The 26,229-nt window shown below is 45.0% G+C and overlaps 1 protein-coding gene across 5 annotated transcripts in view; it reads left to right on the forward strand.

The window, feature by feature from the left end:
• Positions 1 to 26,229, forward strand: part of rasal2 (RAS protein activator like 2) — a 392,247-nt gene that overhangs the window by 153,024 nt on the left and 212,994 nt on the right. For all 5 annotated transcript variants that reach the window (XM_078561546.1, XM_078561543.1, XM_078561542.1 and 2 more), the window contains exons 2-3: positions 526 to 650; positions 17,366 to 17,492. In XM_078561546.1, coding sequence (XP_078417672.1) covers positions 526 to 650; positions 17,366 to 17,492 — 252 coding nt within the window. The remainder of the gene's footprint in view (positions 1 to 525; positions 651 to 17,365; positions 17,493 to 26,229) is intronic.

A 26,229-nucleotide genomic window follows, 5' to 3' on the forward strand; every position in this document is an offset into this window, starting at 1 on the left:
CCCACATCCCGTGAATGAATTTTTTTTAAAAAAGTATCTGGATAGGTATCTTTGCCAAAAACTAACTGGTTTTTTCCTTGGTGCATACCGTATTTGTGTACCAAGTTTCGTTGAAATCCATCCATTAGTTTAGATATATTGTTTATCGACAAACAGACTAACAAACAGGGATGAAAATGTTACCTCCATCCACCTTCTGTGGAAGAGGTAATTAATGTCCTATGTCCCAGACACTCCCTGAACCGATATCGGACAGTTGAATATTTTGTGCACCTGAATAGGGTGCCCTCTTATTAGTATTTATTTCTTTCAACTCTCCTTGCAGCTTGCACTTTTGTCTTGCTGAAGGTTGATATCCTGGGGCCTAAGAGATAGAAAATAGAGATTCAAAAATCTTTCCAACTGGTTGGGAAAATAGTCTGATAATTTTGCCTAACAAAATTGTTGGCAGTGTGGATTGTATTTGGCATTTTTGAAGTTTTCAAAGATTAATATTTGATCTATTTTTTGTATTTTCATTTGCAGATGTGAAAGGTCCTCCAACACACAGACTGTCATGTGGCCAGTCCCCATACACCGAAACAACCTGGGATCAGAAATATTGCATGCTGACTGACAGCCAGATGATCCTTCTGAACAAGGAAGAGGAGGTGAGATTGAGTCACATTAATAACAGTCATTATGTATGCATTGCCAATATACACAGAAGATGAGCAAAAAGCATTTGTGTCTGGGAGCCTCCAACTTTCAATGTACACTGCTCCAGAAAAGGTTGTATCTGGTGGAACACGGCCAAAACTGCTTTTAATGACAATTTTTTTAAGGAATATATTGCATCAGCCAACCTTTTTTCTCCCACTCCTTCATTGCAAATCCCTCCATTCCCCATCCAACCAAAACAGAACTCTTTCATTGGAAGCACTTTTGAAACCTTTTCCTTTTGACACAGATGTTTAATAGGTGGATATCCATTTACCGAGTCAGGCAGCAGAAGATGTTCTGTGGATCACAACTGTTTTATTGTTAAACTATAGTTCAGAACAAATGATAATTTCCACTCTTCCCTTCTGAATCATCTCCTTGTTAAGAAGCTAACTAACTACTGGGGAAAAACCCAGCTCTTAAGTACAGGCTTCAATGAGCATCACTTGCTCTCAATTCACTCTGAAGCTTGTCCTGGTTTACTCTTAAAGGGACCTGCATTTCTAACATTGTCACAGATGCAAGAAAATGCACCAGAGAGGATGATATATGATGCTGGCTCTTGATTAAGAATTGGAGTCAGTGTGTGATGTTATTCGCTAGCTTCTTGCCCTTCAAATGAGTTGGATATTCAGGAAGACTCTTGTGTGGAGTTTACCATGTCAAGGATGTGAGCTGAAGCTGTTGTCAAAATTCCTTTTATTGTGCCTTACTAACTGATTGCTAAAATAATTCATTGGTATAACTGAAAATTGTTCAGTTTTGGACACCTCTCTTTGAGTGGCAGAAGTATGCTTTGAATGGTTGGAGAAGGCCGTTCTGTGCAACTTCAGTACAATTGATCATAGAGTGGCAGTGATATCCATGCATTCACATTTTGCATTAAGTCATTGGAGCAGAACAGCAAGTTTAAGATCACTTGTGTAGCCGCAACAAAGCTCAATGAAGAGGTCTGTTTTTCGAGATAAGACTTCTGAATTGACAATCAGCTTTTATTATGTGTTGAAATTCAATTTTGACCTTTAGAGTTCAAGCACTGATACAGCCTGACATCCTTTTTTAAACAGCATTAGACAGTGTATATGATTCTGTGTATTTATTATCCTTGGTTGCAGGCATTAATCAACAAAGGAATTTGAGTTGACCATTTGCTAAATAGTTATTGTTATGCATGATATTCATTAAGGAAAACAATTAGAATTCTCCTCGCCAGTCTGCAGAATGCCTACAGATTTGGATATATTAAAATACAGAGTTTGCACTAATGCACAGCACGGGAACTTATCAAAATTTATATGTGCCATATCTCTGTACAAAGTGAGCATGTAATACGTATATTATTCACTGAACGAACCTAATTGGGGGACCGAGACAGAGGATGGGATTTGCAGAAAATTCATGATTGGTAGTGATGTTGAAGTTGGTCAAGGAAGGTCAAACTAGGATTTAACCTAAGATAAAAGCAAAATATTGCAGATGCTGGAAACCTGCAATAAAATGCTGGAAAAACTCAGCAGGTCTGGCAACATCTGTGGAGAGAGAAACAAAGTTAATGTTTCCAGTCAGTATGACTCTTCTGAGCTGAAAAAGAGACATATGAACTCAATGCTCACTCTGTTTCCCTCTCCACAGATGCTGTCAGACCTGCTGAGCTTTTCCAGCTTTTTATGTTTCTATAGCGAGGATTTAAACTACTTGTGTTATAGCAGAACACTGCACCAAGTTTATAATAAGCTCTCCCATCCCTCCTCTATTTATCTGAGCAGTTCCATCTGAAGTGCTCTAATGAAGATTTGGTTGACTTTCAGTATGGAAAAATCACAACCATGGCCACTAGCTTTGAGAGAATTCACAGCTTCTCTGAGGTGGTGAGGTCTCTGACTAGATGTCATGAGGAGATATTTAAGCTATTTATGGGAATTATAAGGTGACATGAAAATAATTGTTGGTGATGAGTTGCAGAGATTTTTGTTTGCATGTTTTGGGCAGGAGTTTTTTTTCTCTCAAGTTGTCACTTGTGGAATGTATGATAGTTTATTTTGATAATTTTTGTGCTTCATGGCCCAACGAAACCTGAGTTGAGACTGACTGACTCACAGTTGGAAGAAAGCCAAAATTTCCACCTCATCTGCACACGATGAATACGCTTTGAACCGAACTTGCCAGTCTCTGAACCTGCTGTCCTATAAAGGGAGGTGACAGAGTTACAACAGGAGGTTTACAGGTAGTGAGAGTTATTAACGTTGAATATTGGGACAGCACATAACTTTAAACAACGTGCAGACCTGTTGTAACACGATTGATAGAATTCAAATTTGTTTGGTTAATTTTGGAAAACTGGTGAATTCCTTTTGCACATTCATTCTTAATCCCTAGAGAATTAGTAAATGAAATGCCTAAATGGAGCATAGATGTACATTAGCAGTATACAGACTGAGTTTGGCTGTTGACATCCTTTTCACGGTTGTTTTTTAAAAAATTCTGTTTTCTTACCTGTTAATTTTTATCTCCTGCTTCTTTGACCTGGTATTGGCAGACATGATAGTGAACTAACCATGTGAAACCAGAAGTGATGATTATGGTAGACTGTGCACTCTCCCACAAGATTTAATGGTGGTGCAGCAAAAGCTGGAATTCCTTAAATCATTAGAGAAATTAAAATTCAAAGACTTGCAGGCATGTGACAAATCTAGGGCTTATACTGCAAACAATAGAGCAGAGTTTCTGAAAAGGAGGGGAACATACTAGAATAGAAAGAGTTGATATTAATGAAGATTGGTAGGCTACAATAGTAAAGCAGCCTATATAAAGATTGAAAGTAAAAGAATAGTTTAAGAAAGGGGAGGGCCGATTTTAGAGATGGCCAAAGGAATCTCGTGGAGAAGGAAAGAAGAAAACACCTGAATGAATACTTCGCCTTAATTTTCACAGAGCTATGTGGTGGTGCAAACTGGGGGGTAGAAATGGTTATGGGTCAGTTAGACTGATTTAAAAGTAAGTAGTACAGAAAAGGTTGCTGAAACTTGAAGTGCAAAAGACATCTGGTCTGACGACATACATAAAGAATGCTGAAGCAAATCAGGGAAGATTTTGTAAAAGTTTAACCTGGATTGTACCCTTGTAATGTTGTTTTTGAAATGGTTTTGAATGTGATTGAAGATTTTTATGAATAAAGTATATTTTTACAAAAAAAAAAAAAAAAAAAAAAAAAAATCTGTTTGGAGCCCCTCGGGCTGTGCGGATCGGGATGAAAGGCTGTGAATGACTGTGGTGTTGTTTGTGCTGGTGCACCTGGTGATGCATTTTGTGGGGGTTTGGCCTGGATTGTACCCTTGTAATGTTGTTTTTGAAATGGTTTTGAATGTGATTGAAGACTTTTATGAATAAAGTATATTTTTACAAAAAAAAAAAAAAAAAAATCAGGGAAGATATCGCAGAAACTCTAACCACAGTCTTTCAAACATCGTTGTATATACCACCTGTTTCAGAGGAGTGGAGAAGTTGTAAATTTAATGTCTCTTGGAAAAAGGAGTACACCATACATCACACCACCATAGACCAGTCATCCCAACGTAGGTAGTGGGTAAACTTCAAAAGATCATAATATGTGATAAAAATTCATATTCACTTCAAAAGACATGGGTTGAATGAGTTCAGCCAGACGGAGAAAAATGTGAAAGGCAACTCATATCTGACAGATTTAATGGAGCTTTTTGTGTCTATTGATCAAAAAAAAGCAGTGGATTATGTATATATAAAATATATATACATAAAAAATAAAAATTTTCCTAAGACATTTGCTAAGATGCTACCTAGAAAGGGTGTTGATAAGATTCAAGTGCACAGTATTACAATGAATACAGGGTACAATTTCAAAATTTGCAAATGACACAAAACTTGTAAGCTATGTGAACAGTGAAGAGGATAGCGGTATTGAAGAGGACATGGACAGCTTGGTGGAAAGGGCTGATTTGTGGTCGATAAAATTTAATGCAGAGAAGCTTTAAGAGTGATACTTTGTGGTTGGTGGAATGAGGAGAAGCAACATAAAGGTTGTTAAATGGGGTGCAGGAACAGAGAGACCTGGGGTACACGGGTACAAATTGTTTAAGGTGGTAGGGCAGGTTGAGAAAGTTGTTAAAAAGGCACAGGGGATCCTGGGCTTTATCAGTGGAAACACATAGTGCAAAAGCAAGGAAGTTCTGGTGAACTTCTATAAAACATTAGTTTGACCTTGAATGGAGTATTGTGTTCAATTCTGGGCACCAAACTTTAGGAAGGATGTGGAGGCTTTAGGGCGGCTGCAGGGAAGATTTAGGAGAGTGGTTGTAGAAATGAGGCACATAGATTGGAGAAGCTGGGGTTGTTCTCCTTGGAGAAGAGAAGCATGAAAGAAGATTTGATCAACATGTTCCAAATCAGACAGGGACCAGACAGAATAGATGGAGAGACTGGTCGCATAGGTGGCATGGATTTAAGGTGATTAGCAAAAGAACTTTTCTTTTAATGCTGTGAGTGATTAGGATCTGGAATGCAGTGCCTGAAGAGTGTGGTGGAGGCAGATTCATTCATGGCTTTCAAAAAATAATTGGGTGAGTACCTGAAAAGAAGAAACTTGCAGAGCTACATGAGTGTGCGACTAGCTGATTAATTCTTACAGAGAACTAGCATGGACATGATGGGCCAAATGTTGGGATTCATACTGTCTTCACAACGGAAGCACATGAAACAATGGTTACACTAAAAGACGGGAGGGAAGTTATGGACAGGATAGTAATGGATTGGGAAGATGTATTAAACAGATGAGCATTGCAAAAATTGCTAAGTTACTTGGTCCAAACGAAATGTATCCTAGGTCACTGAAAGTAGCAAAGCTGGAAGTCACAGCGGCATTGATTACACTATTGTAATTCTCATTGCGTATGGAAGATGTGTCGAAGGACTAGATGGTTGCTAATTTTATACATTTATTCAACAAAATGGAGAGCACTAAACCAGGACACTACAGGCCAGCTAGCCTAACATGGACAGGTAGGAAAGTTACAGGAAATCATTATGTGGAGCAAAATAAGCTTTCATTTTGAAAAGTAATAATTCATTTATTAATCCATTAATCAAGGAGAGCCAGAATGTTAAAGGCTGTTTGTGACTGAGTAACTTGTTAAATTATTTAATTAGGTAACAGAGAAGGTTAATCAAGTTAGTGCAGTAAATATTGATGAGAGAGTTTACTAAGGCATTTGACAAAGTGCCACACAGGAAGTTTATTAAGCAGATAGAAGCTCATGGAATTAAAAGAAAAATGACATTAGGAATATGGCATTGACTCAGTGACAGGAAGAGGTGGTGGTAGATGGATGTTTTTCAGACTCGGAGTTCGTTTGCAGTGGTGTTTCTCAAACAAGTGGTGTTTTTATAAACAGCCTAGACTCAGGTGTAGGAAGTAGCATTATGAAGCATTCACAGGGCAAGTTGATCAGGTGGCTAAATAACAAATGGGTTATGTTGATTTACACTTGAAGAAATGGAATATAAAGCCAAGAGGTCATGCTGGAATTTTATAAATCAATGGTTAGGCACCTGCGGGAATATTGTTGGCAGATCTGGGCAACATACTTCAGGAGAGCTGTAAAGATCTTAAAAGGAATACAGAGGAAGTTTACCAACCTGTTACCAAGGATGAAGAGGTAAGAAAAGTTAGGACTGTTCTTCTTTGTTAAGAAAGTAAAGAGGTGTCCTAATCGAGGTTTCCAAGATGATGAGAGGTTTTGACAGAGTAGATAGAGAAAAAGTATTCCATCTGGCGAATGGGTCAGTAACCAGAGGTCATAGATTTAAAATCATTGGCAAAAGACCCAGAGGGGAGGTGAGGAGAAATCTTTTCACTCAGAGTTGCTTGGATGTCGGAGATTAATCAGACCGAGGCATCATTTCTTACGTAGAAACCCCATTTATTACTTGTGCACAAGGGAGACAGCACAATGAGAGCTACTGTACAGTCTCGTAGCAGAATGCACACAGACTTGTTAAAAGTATTTTTACAGCCAACCAGTAAGTTTTGTAACAAACCTATCCGTATATTTGCATAAGTTAACCGACCAATCCACGTTCCAATAAATTTCCCTTTTCCTTACAACAGATGTGTGGCTACGCAGTTGCTTATCACAACCCTGATTGCATTCGGCCTGAGAAAAACCAAATGGAATGTCTCAAGGTTCATCTTGCAACTGTGGTCAGGCAAGATTATATTCATCTCGGTTGTAGTATTTTTCTCTCAAGCCGAAGTGTACAATCAACTTCCCATTAACCCTTCAGCACCAAATGGGCTCCCTGCAGTTGCCCAGGCCACCACACTTTCCCCCCTTGTGTCCTAAAAGGACAATCCACCGCCCTTAGCCAAGTTCTATGTCTCCTAGTCGCCGGGCTTCATCCTCAGTGGCGTCCTGATTCCTGAGGAGAGGGAGGCTTGCCACCAGGACTCTGGAGGATCTGTAGTCGGCAGGCAAAGCGGATGCAACAGAGGACGAGCTGGATAACAACGTACAGAACAATGAGTAGGGCAAGACCTATGACAAGGTATTTGAGGAGGGTTTTAAAAAGGCCCCCAAACCACCCACCAATATTAGGGAGCCACCCCCACCAGTCAAAGGATTTTTCCTGGGCAACTGCATGGAGGAGGCGCACCTGGTCCTGAATGAAATGTACATCAGTCTCAATCCTCTGGTCCTTGTTAACGTAGAAACTGCATGTTTCATTAATAGCCGCACAGACTACCCCCTGCGCTGCTAGCAGGAAGTCCAAGGCCATACGGTTCTGGAGGACAACCTTGGAAAGGGACTTAGCTTCCAACTGCAGACTCTGAATGGCGTCAACAGTCTTATTCTCAATAAGTTCCATTGTAGCGGAGATATTAACAATGGCCTTTTCCATTGAGACCCCCATACCTGGGATGAGGGCCCGGACAAACTTGTGGAATCCGGTGTTACGAGTAACAAGTGGGTTCCAGGTCGATCGTTTATGACGCCCCACAGGCCCTAGATGGTTGTGGAGAGAGTGGATGTCAAGGCGCTCGACCCCAAAGGCCTCAGGGACATTATAGCCAATGGCGCAGGTGCCCGCCCAATCGATAGGGAGGGTTTTGTACGCCCGGTTTCCGCAAAGCCAAAATGAGCCATTGCGGACAAGGGTAGGGTATCAATAAGTGGAATTTTGGCAAAAGTTAAGCCACTTCCAGACGAGAAAAGAATTCGTCTGGGCATACCAGCGGATGTGGCAGGTCTGACTGAGTTGCAACGCTCGCAGGGCCAACAAGTCGGGGCAACCGGACTGATTTTTGTAATTGCAAGGCCTAGATTCTTCAGTATAGCAGCCATTAGAGGTCCAAGTGGAGGTGGAATATTTTGAGGTGAGATTGTACGATCGTTGGCAATCACACCCACTCTCACACACACAGGGACCTACGAAAGACATACCGTCTCATTGGCCTTGCACTCCCAAAAGGCGGTCATAGGACCAGACTGGTTGTGGAACTGAAATCGACCCTCCTGGTAATCATAATCAGCAAGAAAGGCACAGGAACCCAATGGCAACTCACCCACCCAAGTACGACCCTTGGTATAATTTCTCCTGACGCTTAGCCAGGCCGGCCCCTTAACGACCACAAAGGTGGGCTCCCGTCTCCAAATGGGCGCTCGATGAATGAGGACCCCTGTATTACCCTGGGACCATGCGGAATCCGAGGGGAAAGCCAGAAAATGCATCTCTGAGGAGAAGGGGTTAACGGGAAAATGAGTACAAGTCCAACATTTAGTTCGATTGACTTGCGAGGCGACAGCCTGCATTCGTTGAACCGCGGAATTGGTAGTCCATTCCCGCACAAGGGCCACGCAGAACAGGATCCAGATCAGAGTCCGCATTCTGATGGCTCAGTCAAAGTTCCTGCTCAAGGACTTTCGTCCGAGATCAGCGTCCACTTGACGTGCGAGGCGTGGATCCACAAAGGTCATCCTTCAACCTTCACGGCCGTATGGTTGGTGAGCAGGATTTGGAAAGGTCCTTCCCATCGAGGTTCCAAACAGTTCTTTCTCCTGAAGGTCTTAACCAGGAGTAGGTCCCCGGGTTGGTATTGATGGCAATCTTCAATGGTGGGCTTCTTCTGAGCTTCTACTACCTGTGTATGCAAACCTTTGAGAGAATTAGTAAGCGTTATACAGTATGTAATCATCCCCTCGTCCATAGCGTGGATGTCCATTTCCCTAGCAGACAAGGGTGGGGCCACCGGGAGGCGCATGGGACGTCCCATTTCAACTTCATAAGGGGAAAGGGAGGTGGTACGGTTAGGGTGAGAGCACATAGTCATGAGCACCAAGGGTAGAGCTTCAAGCCATTTCAAACCGGTTTCTTCACATAATTTAGCTAGTTTGTTTTTCAGAATACTGTTTTGTCTTTCCACCGCCCCAATAGACTGGGGGTGGTATGGGCAGGAAAGGTGATGTTTGCATTGTAAGGCCTTCAGCAGTTCCTTTATCACTTTAGCGGTAAAATGAGGCCCATTATCACTTGATAAAATCTCTGGTATCCCAAACCTGGGTATGTATTTACGCAACAAAAATTTTGCAACAATAATATCATCATTTCGTCAGGTGGGATATGCCTCCACCCATCGCGAGAACAAACATACTATAACTAAAACATAATTATATCCCATACATTTAGGCATTTGTATAAAGTCCATTTGTAGGTGTACAAATGGGCCCCATGGCTGGGGTCCCATACCAGCAGTCATTGAGGGCGTCTTGCCTGGGTTATGTCGTTGACAAAGCAGACATTGTGAAGATATTTTAGCTGCCATGGTGAAAAACCCAGTCGCAAACCACATCTGTTGTGCCATTCTGTTCATCCCCCCTTTGCCCGCATGGGTAAATGAATGTAACATGCAAGCAATCCAGGGCAGGAGTGAAGCAGGGGCAACTGCACGGCCATCAGAAGAAACCCAGAGGCCGTCAGAGCGTTGTGCGCACAATGCTTGAGTCCAACTGTGTCATTCATGGGTAGATGCCTGCGACTGCAAGTGAATAAGATCAGTTAGATTAGCTACAGGAGAAGGGGTTGCAGCCTGATAACAAAGGGGAACCACAGACCCAGTGAGACCGGCCGCGGCCGCACGGGTGGCACGATCAGCCCTATCATTACCTTGAGAAACAAAATCATTGCCCTGTGTATGGGCAGAGCATTTAATAACAGCAAGGGAAGAGGGGAGCTGGATAGCCATTAAAAGATTAGCGATGAGCTGCCCATGGCGGACGGGGGTTCCTGCTGATGTGAGGAATTCCCGGAGTTCCCAAAGTTGCCCAAAGCCATGTGTCACGCCAAAAGCGTATCGAGAGTCAGTATAGATATTGGCCAATTGTTTGGCAGCAAATATGCAGGCTCGTATAAGGGTGAAAAGTTCAGCGGCCTGGGCAGAGCAGGATGGCGGGAGGCTTGATGCTTCAATAATAGAGTAAGAGTCACAAATAGCATAGCTGGTAAGTAAATCGCCGCTTGGTGATCGAGTAGAGGAGCCATCGACAAAAAAGATGAGGTCGGGATTTAACAGAGGATGATCCTGCAGATCTGGATGAGGTAGGGTGGAGTGCTGGGCAATAGTGGAGCAATCATGAGACTTGCCGTCTTCTTCCGTGGGTAACAGGGTAGCGGGGTTGAGAGTGGTGCATCGTACAATAGTCAATGAGGGATCCCCTAAAAGGGCTGTCTCATAGCGGGTGATGCGGGCAGCGGTAAAGTGTTGGGTAGCTGAATGGTTAATGAGAGCCACGACTGCATGGGGAACATGTAGAACAACAGGGTACCCAAGGGTAAGGGACTGGGCGGCGACGACAGCAAGGTAGGCTGCCGCAATGGATCGAATACAGGAAGGATAACCGCGCGCAACAGGATCTAAGCGAGTACTGTAGTAAGCAACCGGTCGCTGGGCATCTCCATGGGACTGGGTAAGTACCCCCTGTGAAAAGCCGCAACGTTCGTGAACGTAAAAGTGAAAAAGTTTAGTGTAATCTGGAAGGCCGAGGGCGGGGGCAGAAATAAGGGCTGTCTTGAGAGCCGTGAAAGCGGCTTGGGAGTCCGAGTCCCAAGCGAGGTCCTCAGGGGCAGAAGGGAGGGCAAGATCCTGCAAGGGCCTAGCGAGCTCCGCATAATTAGGGATCCACTGCTGACAATACCCCGTCATGCCAAGAAAATGAGTCAGATCCTTTTAGCGCAGGGGAGGGGGAGGGAGATAATGCTGTCGACACGGCGTTTGGATAGGAGGCGAGTGGGGCCATCAAGAACATGGCCCAAGTACTCAATATGGGGTCAGCAAAATTGTAATTTTTCACTGGAGGCCTTACGGCCCTTATGGGCTAAGGCTTTCAAAAGGGTGAGAGAGTTGTCGAGACAAGTCCGCTCAGACGGAGAGCAAAGAAGCAAGTCATCGATGTACTGGAGGAGAGTAGAACCCCCGGGAAAGGAGACATTGGCGAGATCAGCCTGAAGGGCACGGGAGAAAATGGTCGGGTTCTCCGTATACCCCTGGGGCAACTGGGTCCATGTATACTGAGTACCGTAAAAGGTGAAGGCGAAGAGAGACTGAGAGTCAGGGTGTGTGGGTATGGAGAAAAAGGTTCCACAGAGGTCAACAACAGAATAACAAGTGGAGTTAGGAGAAACACAGCTAAGTATGGTAGCCGGGTTAGCCACCAGTGGATAGGCCGGGATCACACAAGCGTTTACCGTCCTCAAGTCCTGGACAAAACGCCAGGTATCCTTGCCTGGCTTCCGCACAGGGAGTATAGGAGTATTGCAGGGGCTAACAGTGCGCACAACAACACCGGAGTTTAGAAGGTCTTGGAGGACAGGCTTTATGCCTTCCGTTGCTTCGGGATTTAGAGGGTATTGAGCTTTCCGAGGCAGGGGTTTAGAGGGATCCACACGCACCCGAAAGGGTTCTGCTGATAATACTCGACCAACATCATTAGGACCCTTTGCCCACAACGTATCGGGGATAGTTACCAAGGCATCAAGGGAACCAGTGGTTACATTGCCTAGGACATGGTGTTGAAAATAGGCAGGATACTCAAGGGGCATAGAAGGAAAAAAATGGATGGCCTGATCATAGATATTCAGGTAGCCGTCCATCAATTCCACAGATGATTGGGGATCCATGCACTGAAGGTGGTACACCATAGGACCAAGGTCCCTGGCTTGATACCCAGCGGAGACACAGAGGGTAACATGTGGCGCAACATCCCGGGCATGAAAAAGTGGTTGGGCAGCTGGAGGAAGGGACACGGAACCAGCAACTCCTTCAGGTCCGACGCAAAGGGAAGATATAGAAAGAACATAGCATTCACCCAAATGGCCTGTTACCTCACGGGCATACTGATGATCCGAGCAGGCAGAGTAATGAGCTGTACAGTGAAGATCCCGAAGCCAGTGTTGCAGGGCCGGGTGGATGGCCATCACGGCGGAAACACGGCGGTCGGTCAGAAGCTGAAGTAGCATAGTCTTGAGTTTATCAGATAAATCACAATGTCCGAAATTCCACCATCAAACGTGAGGATGACGCGAAGCATCTTCCTGTAGAAGGCTGATGACTGTGGAATAAGTAGACTCGGGAACTTGAAGAGTGATAGAATTATTAGAGCAGTCTAAAGTCCAACCGAGTTTGCAGAGGAGATCACAACCCAAAAGATTGACCGGGAACTCAGCCCAAGGAGGAATCGATGGGATCTTTTTCTTCCGTTCAGGTCAAAGGGCACTTCTTCGGAAACTGGCAGCGAAAGCGGTTGTCCCGAGACCCCAACGATGGAAATCGAATCCCTAGAGGGGATGACATCAGGAGCCTCAACAGGCCGAAGGGTAGAATAAGTCGCTCCAGTATCGATAAGAAAATTCAAGAGACGGCCATTAACAGACAAATGGATAGTGGGTTCCTCAACGGTAATGAGAGGTAAAAGGGTGTGGCAATCCTATTGTGTCATGCCCCCAAATGGATTAGCTACCGAGTAGGGGATCAGCTGAGAGGCAGGGGCCAGTGCCTGCTGAGGTGCCGCTTGTGGCGGAGCTGCAGGGGGCCAAGGGCAGTCTCAGGCCCAATGACCCTCCTGGCCACAGTTGAAACAATTTGAGTGGCCACCCCCCTTTGGTTCCGCCTGGCGGCCTCTTCCTCTCCCTCGCTGTCGATTCCTCTGGGTGCCCTGTTGCCAATTAGGCTGCCACATATTCTGAGGCCACATAACAGATTGGGGCTGGCAATTGTAAAGGTTGGGCAACTGAGGGACTAATTGAGGGGCAGCGTAAAAAAAGGGGCTGGTGCAAGCGCAGGCGCTGCGAGTAGAGGGGTCGCTGCTGGTGCCACTGGATGGTCCAACACCAGTCCATTATTCCTTTCCTTAGGGGTTTCTGATATCGGTTCAATTGGCGCTCACAATGTTGGAGGGTGCTAATGATTTCTTGAAGATTTTCCTTACCCTCCCACCCAATACAAGTAAGGGTAAAGGTTTTCTTAAGATCAGGCTGCAATCCCTGTGCAAGAGCATTAACAAGGGCCGGAACAGAATCCTGAGGGTTAACACCAGAACATTTTACAAAAACAGAACGGAATCGTTCAACATAATCACAAACATCCTCGTCAGGTTTTTGCACCGGACTGTGGATTTTGTGCCAATCAACTATGTCAGGGAAAGCCTTCTGCAAGGCTGCACAAATGCGCTGCCAGAGTTGTGTCTTGTGATCCACAGTAAGAGGGCTGGATGGTGGCCACTCACAGTTTTCCCGAATTGATCGCCAACGCTGGGTACCCAAACAAATATCAAGAACCATATCTATATCATCACAATTGGGGTTATGACATTTGCGGAGAATTTCGAGTTTCTGCATAAACTTCTCTTTAGGGTCGGAGGTGGATTCAACAATCGCCCGTAATTCGGAAGGTGTCCATGGACGGTAGACTTGCATCTGACCCCCTGTAGGATTAGGGTATGCTCTCATTGGCCATGGCAGCTGCCGGAGAACGAAGGGTCGGGAGGGAGGGCTGAATCCGAGTGCCGTCTCCGTTGGGAGCGGGATCGGGATTGTACGCCGGTGGTACTATCAGGTTCTGGCGCGCTCCCAGGAGGCGGCGAAGCCGGCTGGGCAGCCACAGCCTGGGGTTGAACCTGCCCGTGATCATCATAAGGAGGAGGGGACCGGTAGACAGGCCAGTCCCGATCGCTGAGCTCATCATCGGACAACAGAGGTGCTGGGGGCTGCGCGGTTCGCTGCGCGACCAGGATCCTGGACTTCCCTTTATTATCGACCTGCTTTCGCCTTTTCTCACATTCTTGACTCCTTTTCCTCGACTTTTCTGCCCGTCTCTGCGTTTCGTCCTTCCACTGGACATACGCAGGCCAACCAACCTTCTTCTTACCCGACTTCTCTACCTCCTTTAAAACATATCCTAAGCGCTCAATTTTGTCCCGATTAAAAGTTCCACCTGGTGGGAAGCTCTCCCCCTTACCTTGGGTCCACTTAAACCATTCAGAAACATGTTGGATACTTTCAGGTCCATAATGGACATACGTATAAGCATTTGGGGTTCCCTTTGGAGGGGGAACCTGGGGGTTTCTTTGATGCCAAATTACCCATCCTCTATTTAATAACTAAGAAAGGCCAGTCCTTGGCGGGTCCCCGACCCGCAATCTATTTTCATCAATCAGCCCACTCACGCGCTCGAGGGGTCCCAGACCCCAAGCCGCAATCTCACACACACACACACTCAGTTCCAACTCCAGGGGCTACCGACCCCCAGTATATTCTGGCCAGAGCGGTCCCGGACCACGACAAATTAATCTCCTAAATACTCAAGTTGATGACTTACCCTAAGAGTCAGCCACAGGCAAGCGAAGACAGTTCGCGAGTCAATGAACCCCAGAAGCCCAAATCGGGCTGCCGTGGACTGAAGAGTCCTTGAACCACGAGGTCCTAACGCTGGCGCTCCATGGCCCAACCCTAGGTGTTAGTCAGCTCAGTGTAACCTCCAAGAAACTGTCGGAGATTAATCACAACAAGGCATCGTTTCTTACGTAAAAACACCATTTATTACTTGTGCACAAGGGACACAGCACAATGAGAGCTACTGTACAGTCTCGTAGCAGAATACACGCAGCCTTATTAAAAGCATTTTTACAGCCAATCAGTAAGTTTTGTAACAAACCTATCCGTATATTTGCATAAGTTAACCGACCAATCCATGTTCCAGTAAATTTCCCTTTTCCTCACAACAGATGTGTGGTTACGCAGTTGCTTATCACAACCTTGATTGCATTTGGCCTGAGAAAAACAAAATGGAATGTCTCAAGGCTCATCCTGCAACTGTGGCCAGGCAAGATTATATTCATCTCAAGGTTGTAGTATTTTTCTCATAAGCCAAAGCGTACAACTTCCTATTAGCCCTTCCAGCACCAAAGGCTCCCTGCAATTGCCCAGGCCACCACAGGGATTTGGCCTGCTGTTCCTGAAAAGTTGGCGGATGCTGATTTCCTAAAAAAACTTGAAAAGGGAGTTGGATGGATCATTGAGGATGTGAAACATGCAGGATTATGGACAAAAAGCAGAGATAAGCGCACGTGCCCGTTCAAATAAGCACAAATGGCCTTCTCTGCTCTTTAAGTTTTTATAAGCATGCACCCAGACAGTATCATATGCAGAACTGACTCTGGATTGGACTGAATTCACAAATTTTGGTGACTCTGATGCCCCTACCTGGGACTTTAGGCTTGCATTGGCAACTAAATCAAATGCAGGAGTGAGAATCCAAGTTAGTAGATTGTACATAATAAGTGGTTTGGTGTTTGTCTCGTGTAACACTGTCTCACTTGATACCATTGTATGTGTACAAGCTTACGTACCTGCCCATATGCACTGGGATTTGAGGCTTTGAGTGATACAAGAGGGCTGAGTGAAAGGTAAGCTGGCTATAATTGAGCTTATGGCATTTAAACATGCCATTTTTATGTGTTACGATTGCAGAGCAAACTAGACTCCAGCAAAGTTTAGCAAACTGTTACAGCAAAATGTGGAATGTTTACCCAAGTGCCATTTATTCATCGTTCAAGAATAATCTTTTGAAATTGTGACCCCATCTTAAAAAGTCTTCAGGAGATTGGGTGATCTAGTTTGCACATTGTCCTTTCACCTCTGAGCTTGGCTTTGAGTGTGGCTCAGCCTGGGGCAGTAAGGAGTGATTTTCTGAACTAAATAAGTTGGGTTGAGACAGAAAAGAAAGAACTTTACGTTGCATCTGACCTGGGAGTCTTTGTTGCTAACTGGCCCAAACTGGAAATTTCATTTTCCCAGCAGTAACATCCCTCACTATAATGCCACTGAGAGTTTGAGTGAATTTGTATTTCAGATTTCCCCCTGAACTGCACTAGGATAAGAGAAAGTCAGCAGGAGAATTGTCACTCAACCAGTGTTTTTCCATCTAATGACTGCCTCAGAACAGAATTGAATGAATTTTACGATTGTGTGAACTCCACCCTTTCAGCCACAGTTCATGCCCAAGATAGGAAGCCTGGGCATTGGCAGGAATTTTATATCATCCCACTCCCGGCTTTCTTCTGTTACCCCTTTCAACATCTGATTGAATGACAGTGTGGGTGACGTTACCATTGTAGGGATTCATTCCACAGTGACTTCCTTCAAGAAAACCAACATGTTAATTATTTTATAATAAAATAAGCCTGCACTGCACTGCTGCTTTTGCTACAGTTGTGTGGATGCAGGGATGATGCTGTGGGCTTTAAAGAGAGCTGAGGAGACTTGAACTATACCAGGCTGATGACAAAATGTTGCAAGAGTATTTTGGATGAAAATAAGACATTAATAGGACAGATACTGATACATGCACCTATGCAGGCATGAAGGGCACAAGCATATGTGGCTGTCTGGGTATCATCATTTGCGGATGGAAGCCTGCATAGACATTATACCAGCCTTCCTCCATGCTGTAAGCTTTTATGGTTCAGTGAAGAATTGAGTAAATGTCCTATGTGATAAATTTGACAATAACCAAACTGTGTTTGCTTGTGAAAAAATGTTTCACTCTTGCACATTGCTGAAAAGTAACCAAATTGTACGTGCTTTTTGATGCCCCTTTGTCTTGCTCTGTTTTGGTAGTGCTGTTCGAATGGTTTTAAGTATATTGTTTTAAGTCTAGAGATAGTAGAGGAGATGGGTGAGGTTAGTCATTGAGACCCACCTTTGTGATTAAGAATTTAACTAAAAGTCTAAATGTGAATCTGTTCAAGGTTGTGGCTCACCAAAGTCAGAAGAGCTGACATAATGTGAAAAGTGAAGAAATTGATTTGTTCTGCGTTATGGAAGGGGATATTATAGGTCTGAGCCCTCCAATTTCAGGTTTTCAATATTTGAACATAAAATATTAACTGGTTGCACATGCTGGGTCTATTTGTATGGAAATTTGATTCTGGAGAGTTCATTCAAATTGGGTTTTAACACCTTTTTTTCTGCTGTTAGGCTGTTTCAGTACAAATAAAATGTGCCTCACGTTGCTAATAATCATGGATTTGATGTGACATTTTCTTGATGTTGCTGGAATTGACTCATTCTCATTTTCACACAGGTGAATGTGGACATGTTGCAGGACCAGCAGATGGAGTCCTCAAAAGGGCGAATGTTGCGGCGCACAGTCAGTGTTCCATCTGAGGGACAGTTCCCAGACTATCAGCAGGATGGAAGCAGCAAGCTGGGTGAGTTAAATTAGATTGCAATGCTTGACTTGCGCTCATTGACAGGGTCTCTTTGAAAATTATATTCACGTCCTGAATGCTGTAGTGGCTATTATTTGGTGCCCTTTTGTAGTTGGTGAAGTGAAATGCATGGTAAGCTGCAAAGGGCAACTAACTCTCCAACTCTTCAGTTAAGACTGCCACCTCCTGGTCTAGGAACTGAAGCCTCTTTCTCACAACCTAAATTCAGTACAATTGGGTCAGCTAGAGGCTGAACGATTTTATTCTGCCTCTTTTCTCCCTAATAATTGTACATTCAGCTTTGGCCCAATTAAAGGAAGATCAGCTTGTGAAAATTTGTTGTCTGAATCCAGCTGGGAATGGACTTGACTTTCTTGCCAGTGCCTTATAGAAAGCTGTTGTCTGCTACAGTGTCATGAAACTACTCCTACAGGTGGCGAAAGAAGTGTCACATTGCCTTGTTAGGATGAGGGAAATTTTCAAGTGAACACCATGTACTGACAGAGTATTGCATTTCTCTGCACTATCCTTTTTTGGAATGATGGCCGTGGGGACAGAAAAGGGTAATTGTCAAGAGTGAGATTTATTTGTTGGAAAAATAAATTCAATTGAGCACTGACGCTGTGTTCATTTTTAGTCATGAGATATGTCAAAGTAGGTGGTAGGGGAGGTAGTGGTAGAGAGTGGTTTGTGATTTGTCACTGGACTCTGTTCCAGAAACCCAGGGTAATGCTCTGGGGACCCAGGTTCGAATCCCACCCACCAAATCCAAATTTGAATTCATTAAAAATTGGGAATTAAAAGTCTGATGCTGACCACGACACCATTGCAGATTGTTGTAAAAACCCATCTGGTTAACTAATGTCCTTTCGGGAGCAGAATCTGACTCCCTTGCTTGGCCTGGCCCACATGTGACTTCAGACCCACAGCAACGCGGTTGCCTCTTAATGCCCTCTGAGCAAGGGCAATTAGGGACTGGCAATAAATGCTGGCCTCACCAGCAATGCCCACATCCCATGAACGAATAAAAAAAAATTCCAAACCGGAGTGGAGAAGCTTCCTTCCAAGTAGGTGAGACTTGAGAGGCCTAGGAACAAGATTCAAACAAAGTGGCCTCCTGTTTTACCATAGACTCTGGTGAGACCGACATTCAGGACTGTGACAGTGCTGCTCTGTAATGTTATTGATGGTATTCTGGAAATGTAGAGATTGCCATTTTGTCTCAGTTCCTCTTCACTGCAAGGAAGCCTTTGCTTGCCAACTCGCTGGTAGCATGATTGGGATCATACTGCATTAATATTGTTGGGTATATTATTCAGAGCACATCTTATGCCAACAAAGAAGACCATAGATCCTATTCCAAACTCATTATTGATTTGTTCAAAAAGGAATTATATCTCATGTAGCTCCCCCACAACATAACTTAATGTGAATTAGTTTGCACCACAAAGTGACACAGAAGTTGCTTCAAGATCACTTTTAGATAATTCATAAAAGTTAGATAAAATTAATAAAAACAATTTGACTTCTTTTCAGATTTAAACTTCTCAACTTCTCGTTAATTGTTAGAAAGTACCTAGACCCACCCCCATGCTAAATTATTTAGATTCTTGTTTCCATAATGTACAGAATCAAGGGCCGGGATTTTCTGTGCCCACTGGCGTTGGGCGTGTTTGGTGGCGTGAGCAGACAATATGGCGAGAAGGCCAAAAATCGGTTTCATGATGTCGTGAAACCAGTTTGCGATTGTCAGCTCCACCCATCGATGGGCTGCATTCCCTGCCGTTGGATGTCGGGATCGTCATTGCAATACATCAGCATATCATTATAAGGCCAGCCTGCTGGACTCATCCCCCCCACTGGATCGCCCGCGCACGTCAACGGGAAAACACGCCAGTGCAGAACACATCTTGACAACTGTGACATGCAGAAGTCGCGACTTACCACCAGGGTCTTGCTCACATCGTGGACATCCGAGGAGCAGAAGATGCTGGAGCTCAACAACTAGATCCTGGAGGAACGTCCATGGCATGCTGGGTGCATTCTCATGGACATGGTTCTGCTGCGAAGTAGCTGGCGGAAGTTGGAAGGCCACCATTGATGCCCACAACGGCTGATGGTCGAGGGGATGGGAGAGGAAGTTCTTGGATTGACTGGGAGTCGAGGAGGTGTCGGGTGTGAGGTTGGGAGTGGGGGAATGAAGGTATCAGGGGAATGAGGTTGGGAGGGGGAGGAGGGGGTAATGGGGAAGAAGATGGCAACTGGGAAAGTAGATGTAAGAGGGGTGTAAGGGAAGGCGTTCAGAGGGGGGAAGGAATGCAGAGAGGGGAAGGAGTGCAGAGAGGGGAGACTGAGGGAGGAAGGAGAGGGAAGGGAGTTCGGGGAGGAAGAAGAAGTAAGGGCGTCTGAGGGAGTCAGGAAGGAGGAGGGACTAAGGGGGGTTGGGGTCTGGGAGTGTGGGATGACTAACCGGGGGGGTGAGAGGTCCAGAAGGGAGAGGGGGAAAGAGTTCTGAGGGAGGGATGTCGAGGTGAATATGCAAGGGAGGAGTGTGATGAGCCCATTACTGCACCCTGGGGAGTGAACTGAGGGTGGGCGTGGTATGAGGAAATGGTGAGAATGACCGAGCCAGTGAGGCGGTAGGGGGTGAGGGTGAGGGTTCGACGGTAGCAGGAGAAGGGATGGCAAGGGTGGTTGTTGGGGACTCGGAGGCAGAAGAGGGGCCCTGGGGGTGGGAAGGAGGTTTAGGGGAGGCGAATGTGGATGGGGGTGAGATTTTTGGGAAGGAAGAGAATGTGCACGTTCACCTGGACGTCCCTGAAGGAAAAGGGTTGTGGCTGATAGGTCACAGAGGGGAGGTGGAAGGCGATACCAGGGGGGTTAACTGTGATGGAGGAAAGGAAATGGGTGACTAGGGGAAGGGGAAAAGATGTGGAAGCGCATGAGAAATCGAATCCCAGCCCATGCTGTCCAAATCGAAAGTGAAACGAGAGTTGTGGTGGGCAAGATCAGGTGCTGCATGGGAGTGTGATCATTGGGTGGGTGGACATGCAGGTCAGCTCAGATGGACAACTGAAAGCAAACCCCAGCAGGCAGCATTCAAAATGGTCAGAACATTGAGGTGAGCGTGATACGTGAAGGATCTGTGTGCATGGGAGAGTGCTTGAACAAGACTCCGAAAAGCACTGCCACATACACACTTCTCCCTCCAGAATCGCTCGTTGGCCAGCCGCTCCTTCTGCGGTGACAGAGGCCGAGGTTGAGGAGCTCACAGGCAAAGGGGACTCGGAGGGAGAGGACAGTGTCTGAGATTCCTGAATGGATGACTTGGTGGAGGGTTGTCTAGCTGCAGCTCCACCTCCCTTCAGGAGCCCTGGCCTGACTCCTTGAGGAGAAGGAGCACCAGGAGGGATGTCAATGTCTCGCATTGCCACTGCAGGAGCTCACCCATGCTTCCCACCATGGAGTGCAGGTCTGCACACATCTCTACGTTCTGGTGGGCCAGCGTCTCCATGGTGTCCGCCATCCTCCTAATAGAGACCTCCATACACGCACACGCGGGCACCACTTCATCAGAGAGCTGGCGGACACGCTCCTCCAATTCACGTGCCACTGCCTAGAGTGTCCAACAGCTCTGTGTGATGTTCCCATGACTCCTGCTGACTCTCCAGGCTGGGTTGGAAGGCCAAATCAAGAGGCTTGTCATCTAACTTGGACCTCACAGATGCCCAATCCCCAGCAGTCCCACAAGTGCTAGGGAGCTAACACGAATCTACCTCCTGCTGCTGCGGCCATGTGTCCGTGCGGTGACCACCAATTTGTGAACCCGAACCTGCTTTAGATCTAGGTTTCACTGGGGTGTGTGTCTCTGTGCTGGTGAAGGTGTGGGTAAGTGATGTGACAGGTCTTCCAGGTTGCTTATTTCCAGCTCTTCAATGGAGTAGGTGCCCTCTTGGCTCGGGGTGAGGATGTGAAAGGAGCTGAGGATGTCAGTCGCTTGGCAGAGCTCCCTGTGAATCAAAGTAGAGATAAATACCGCACGACAGCAGAGGCAAAAGCAGGAGAGAGAGCATTCACAATTGCTTTGAGAGAGGGAGGATGTGGGGCAGGACCCTTACGGGAGTGTTTGCCGCCAACCTCACCATCATCGCTGGAGACATGGGTGAGTTCCTGCATTGGTCCATGTCCTCACCAGTCAGTGTGAGCACGTTCCTCAAAGTGAGTGAGGGGCCTAATGTGGGCCACTCCACCCCCGACCTAAGACCTCTTCATGCTGATTTGAGCAGGCTTCTCCTGCATGAAAATTATGGATAGAGTGTGAGCAGGACACATGGCACTGCATAGAATGTTTGTGTGGTGAGCGGAGCCATGGATGGGATGAGAATGCAAGCTGGAGAAGATATGAGCCTGATGGAGATGTGAGATTGTGTGTGAGAGTATGTGCTGTTGTCCTTGAGGTGTGAGCTCCCTGTGGATGTGTGATGGGTTTGTGAGTGCGTGAGCTGAGAGTGATGAGAAGAGTGAATTCCCTTGGTGGAACGGATGAGACCATTCATCCTGTAGTAGCACTGGGTGGCTGTGCTCTTTTTCAGGGGATTGCCACTGACCCCCGCTGTTGTCGCCTCCCAAGCCAGATTAGTGAGGCTGCTGCCATCTTGCGGCCAGAGCGGGAGCCAGGGCATCGTGGCTTGCCACCAGGGCATCCAGACGGGGCCCGAGGGATGCATCATTGTACCTGGGGGTTGCAGTCTTGCCTTTCAGGGCCATGTCTTCTTTGCAGCAGCTGGAAGCACTGAGAGGTGTGCATGCAGCTGGACTTTAAATATGGCGCCCTGCTTGCTGAAGCAGCAAGGTGATGGCATGGTGGGTGAATGTGAGCCTGCCCGCCATGGAAATGGCATGTTTCTCAGGAATACATAATCCATGTGGCGTATTTGGGACGATATGGTGTGAAAAACCGTCTGCTACCGCACTTAGTGCAAATCTGGGATGATTCCATCCAAGGAATCCAGCAGCCTCTGAGGTAGCTGCATAGGCAAATATTGATATCTGTTAAAACTCAGCAGGCCTGACAGCATCTGTGGAGAGGGACACAGTTGGCGTTTCGAGTCTGTATGACCCTTCATCTGAAGGGTCATACGGACTCGAAATGTCAACTGTGTCCCTCTCCGCAGATGCTGTCAAACTTGCTGAGTTTTTCCAGGTATTTTTGTTTTTGTTCTAGATTTCCAGCATCCGCAGTATTTTGCTTTTATATTGATATCTGTTGTTGGTAATTCAAAATTGTTTTTTGCTGATCTTAATTCAAGTAACTGATGCAAGCAACTTGTAATTATCACTATGAAACTGCAATCTCCTTTATGTGGAGACTTAAGGGTCAGCAGGGGACCATTCATTCAGCCCATCGAGGCCATGCCATCTTTGTTGAGCAATCCAGTCAGTCCCCCAATCCACTGCCCTGCCCCCATAGCTGTGCAAATTTATTTCCCTCAGGTACCTTTTGAAATCAATTATTGTTTCCTCATGGGTGAAGAATTTCTGGTGGAAGTTTCCAGTGTAGTTTCTGTTCTGAGTGTTAGCTTTTCTTCCCTGTATATTGCAGTGTCTGATTGTGGAGATGTTCTCTATCCAGGCAAGGATAGCAGATTTCCCTCCCTAAAGGGCATTAGTGAACCAGATGGATTTTTATGACAATTGACAGTGGTTTCATGGAATTCAAATTCCACTATCTGCCGTGGCGGGATTTGAACCTGGGCCTCTGGACTACTAGTCCGTTGACAATGCCACTATGCCATCACCTCCCCTAGTATGGGCAGCACTGCTGTCATTGGCAGGTGCTAGAAATTCAGTTATATTTGATGAGACATGATAACTGAATAGTGTTGTATTGAAAGTAATTTAATTTGTGCTGGGAAAAAATCTTAATTCCTTTTTCTGTCAGTCTGTTTGACATATTGCTTCCATTATTTTGATTTATGTTGAAAGAGCACAAACAGATTTCCTTCAGAATTGCTGGCTCGAGTGCATATGTTTGGTACTTTCACTTCTCCATGCAGAATTGCATTATGAGTAACTGAATGTGTCCCAGCCCCAACTTCAAGTCTCGCCCGAGAAAGGCCTGTAGCCCAACCGTTAGGCACATGTTGTAAGTGGGTTTTGTTTGCTGGCTTTTTTTGAAAAATGCACTGCATGTGAACCCAATTCAGGTGATTTTCTTGAAGCAGTCAGTGTCAATATTGTTTCCAAGCAGTTCTTGTGATGGTGTATGTTTGAATGGGTGGAGTGGTGTGGCTTTGAGTAGTACAGGCCAGGAATGCCCTAAGTCTGATCCTTGGACTGTTCTGTTAGCCAATATTTAAACTAAGGATAGTTGTTGGACCACTGAATGCAGTGGATGGGTAAGAGAGGGAGCGTGGCGCAGAGAGGAGAGAGAATCAACCAAAGTTTTCTCTGCTGGAAGTGCATAGGTGCACACGGAATTGGACCAGCAATAATGGTTCCCATTGTAAAATATAAGAAAAAACTTTGTAACATTTGCCGACCACAACCCCATGTGAAGAATAGTCACTCTGGTAAACTACTGGAAACTGCCAGAGATTAGCTCAACATTAATCAATGAAGTACTTTTTGAAGGGTAGGCATTATTGCTACTGTACAGTTGCAGTTAGGAAATGTGGCAACCCAATTGTGCACAGCAGGGTCCCACAAACAGCAATGCACTCTGACCAAATCATGAGTTTTAGCAATCTTGATTGAGGGAACTTTCCTGCTCTTCTATGAATAGTGTAATGGGCTCTTTTGCATCCACCTGAGGGTACCTTAGTTTAATGCTTCGTCTGATAGTGCATCATTCCCTCAGAACTGCACTGAAATGTCAGCCTAGTTGTTGTGCTCAAGTCCCTGGAATGGGACTTGAACCCACAACTTTCAAACATAGAGGCAACGGTGCTACCATTGAGCCATCGTTGATGATGTGAGAAACTTGTTGCGCAACCTACTGACAGGTTAGTCAAAGAATCTATATGACTACATTCATGTCTTATGAAATTCAGCTGGACTGTTGAATAGCATGTTCAAAAAGTAATAAACTCTGTTTGAAAATATTAAACTATTTTAAAACAGAATGGAATAGTATAGCACAAAGGGATGCCATTTGCCGATTGAGTCTACACCAAGAGTGCAGTCACACTAGCAAAATCACATTAGCTGTGTTTTTTTATTGAGATGAACAGAGTATAAAACTGAGCTCTGCAGAAAGGAAAATGGTAGCAGTTTTATTTTTCAGTAAATGAAAGGAGTCACAGGATGACATAAAGATTTCATTCGTTTCAATTGAAACAGGAGTGAGTGTACTGTAATGGTACAGCACACTTCTCCTGCTGGTTAATTCCATCTGTTCAGATGGCATGTTGTAGTTTATGCTGTTACTGGCAAGTGATGGAAGAAACTTGTGTTTTGTAAGTGACTTGTTCATGCTGTCTTCCACTGAACTGGATACAATTCACTTGCTCGGGCAATGTATCAGCATCCGAAGTTTGTCATCTGTCCTCTCTGGAGAGTACAGCTGAGTTACATAGCTGCTGTATTATAAAATCTCTTTAGTGTTTCGACTTGATGCCAAATCAGAAGTTGACCGGAGTTATCCCCTCTCCATTACTGGTTTTGCAAATCCAAAGAAAGGTATCTGTTATCAAAAGCTAACTGCTTGCCTCAAACATCCTTTGTGGTTGCCCAGTTCCGTCTCATGACTGGTGCCTTCCTCTTCCCTGTCTTGTTGTTCGGGACATATTACTCTCTGCCTACGAAGGAGACAATGTTTTGAGTTGCTCTGCTCCAGTTTTGTTACATTTATTTAATAAAATCATATATTGAGAGACCCTGAGGATTGGAGTGGAAAATGTGGTTGGTGGCTTCTTGGCCACTGAAGATAATCGGATTTTAAAACTCATGCTATTTCAGTGCAAATGTCTGTCTTCTGTTCAGTCAGGTGAGAATCATAGAAGTATTATTTGCTGAGGCGACATGTGATGCTGACCCCATCTCTGTCATCAGGGAGAAAATTGTGATATGTCTCTGCCCCAGAACCCGTAGCCAGAATCAGTAGGAAAAACAAGAGTAGGTTCCTCTAATTGAATGTTGTCTAAATTCTTTTTGCGAGAAAGAATTCATTCGTTATTTTTTAGTTTGAAGTCTAAATTCAAATAGAAGAGACGAGAGGAACAAGTGGAAATACATAGCATGTTAGTTAGCATCAGGAAGAGAAAAATGTACTTATCTGAAATATTAACTATCTAAGGATGTCGGGGATAGTCCACAAGCATTTGGTGAAATGCTGACTTATCAGTTAAATTGGTCATTTAACAATAGAATGTACAAACAAAAATTATAATCCAATCTGTTTGGCAATTGTTTCTCTTGCGGAAGTTGGTCTTGTCATCTCTGCTGGTGCTGTATATTGTTGTCAAGCTATTGGTCAGTTAGTCCAATCTGTGCACATGTCAACCTGAGTTACACTGGATCTGAGTTGTTCATGAACTGAAAAGAAAGCTGTTTGAATTTATATAATGTATTTTATGTCCTTTGGACCTTGTCTTCAAAACACTCCAGTCAATAATTGTTTTTTGAAGTCTTGTCACTGTTGATCATTGGGTAAAAAAGTGGTTTAGTTGGATGGTTTGGTGCAAAAGCAAAATGCGTGCCTTGCCTTCTTCAAAAAGAATTTCCAAGAAACATTGTA

This window comes from Cetorhinus maximus, chromosome 17 (genome assembly GCF_964194155.1).
Source record: "Cetorhinus maximus chromosome 17, sCetMax3.hap1.1, whole genome shotgun sequence".
Lineage (NCBI taxonomy): Eukaryota > Metazoa > Chordata > Chondrichthyes > Lamniformes > Cetorhinidae > Cetorhinus > Cetorhinus maximus.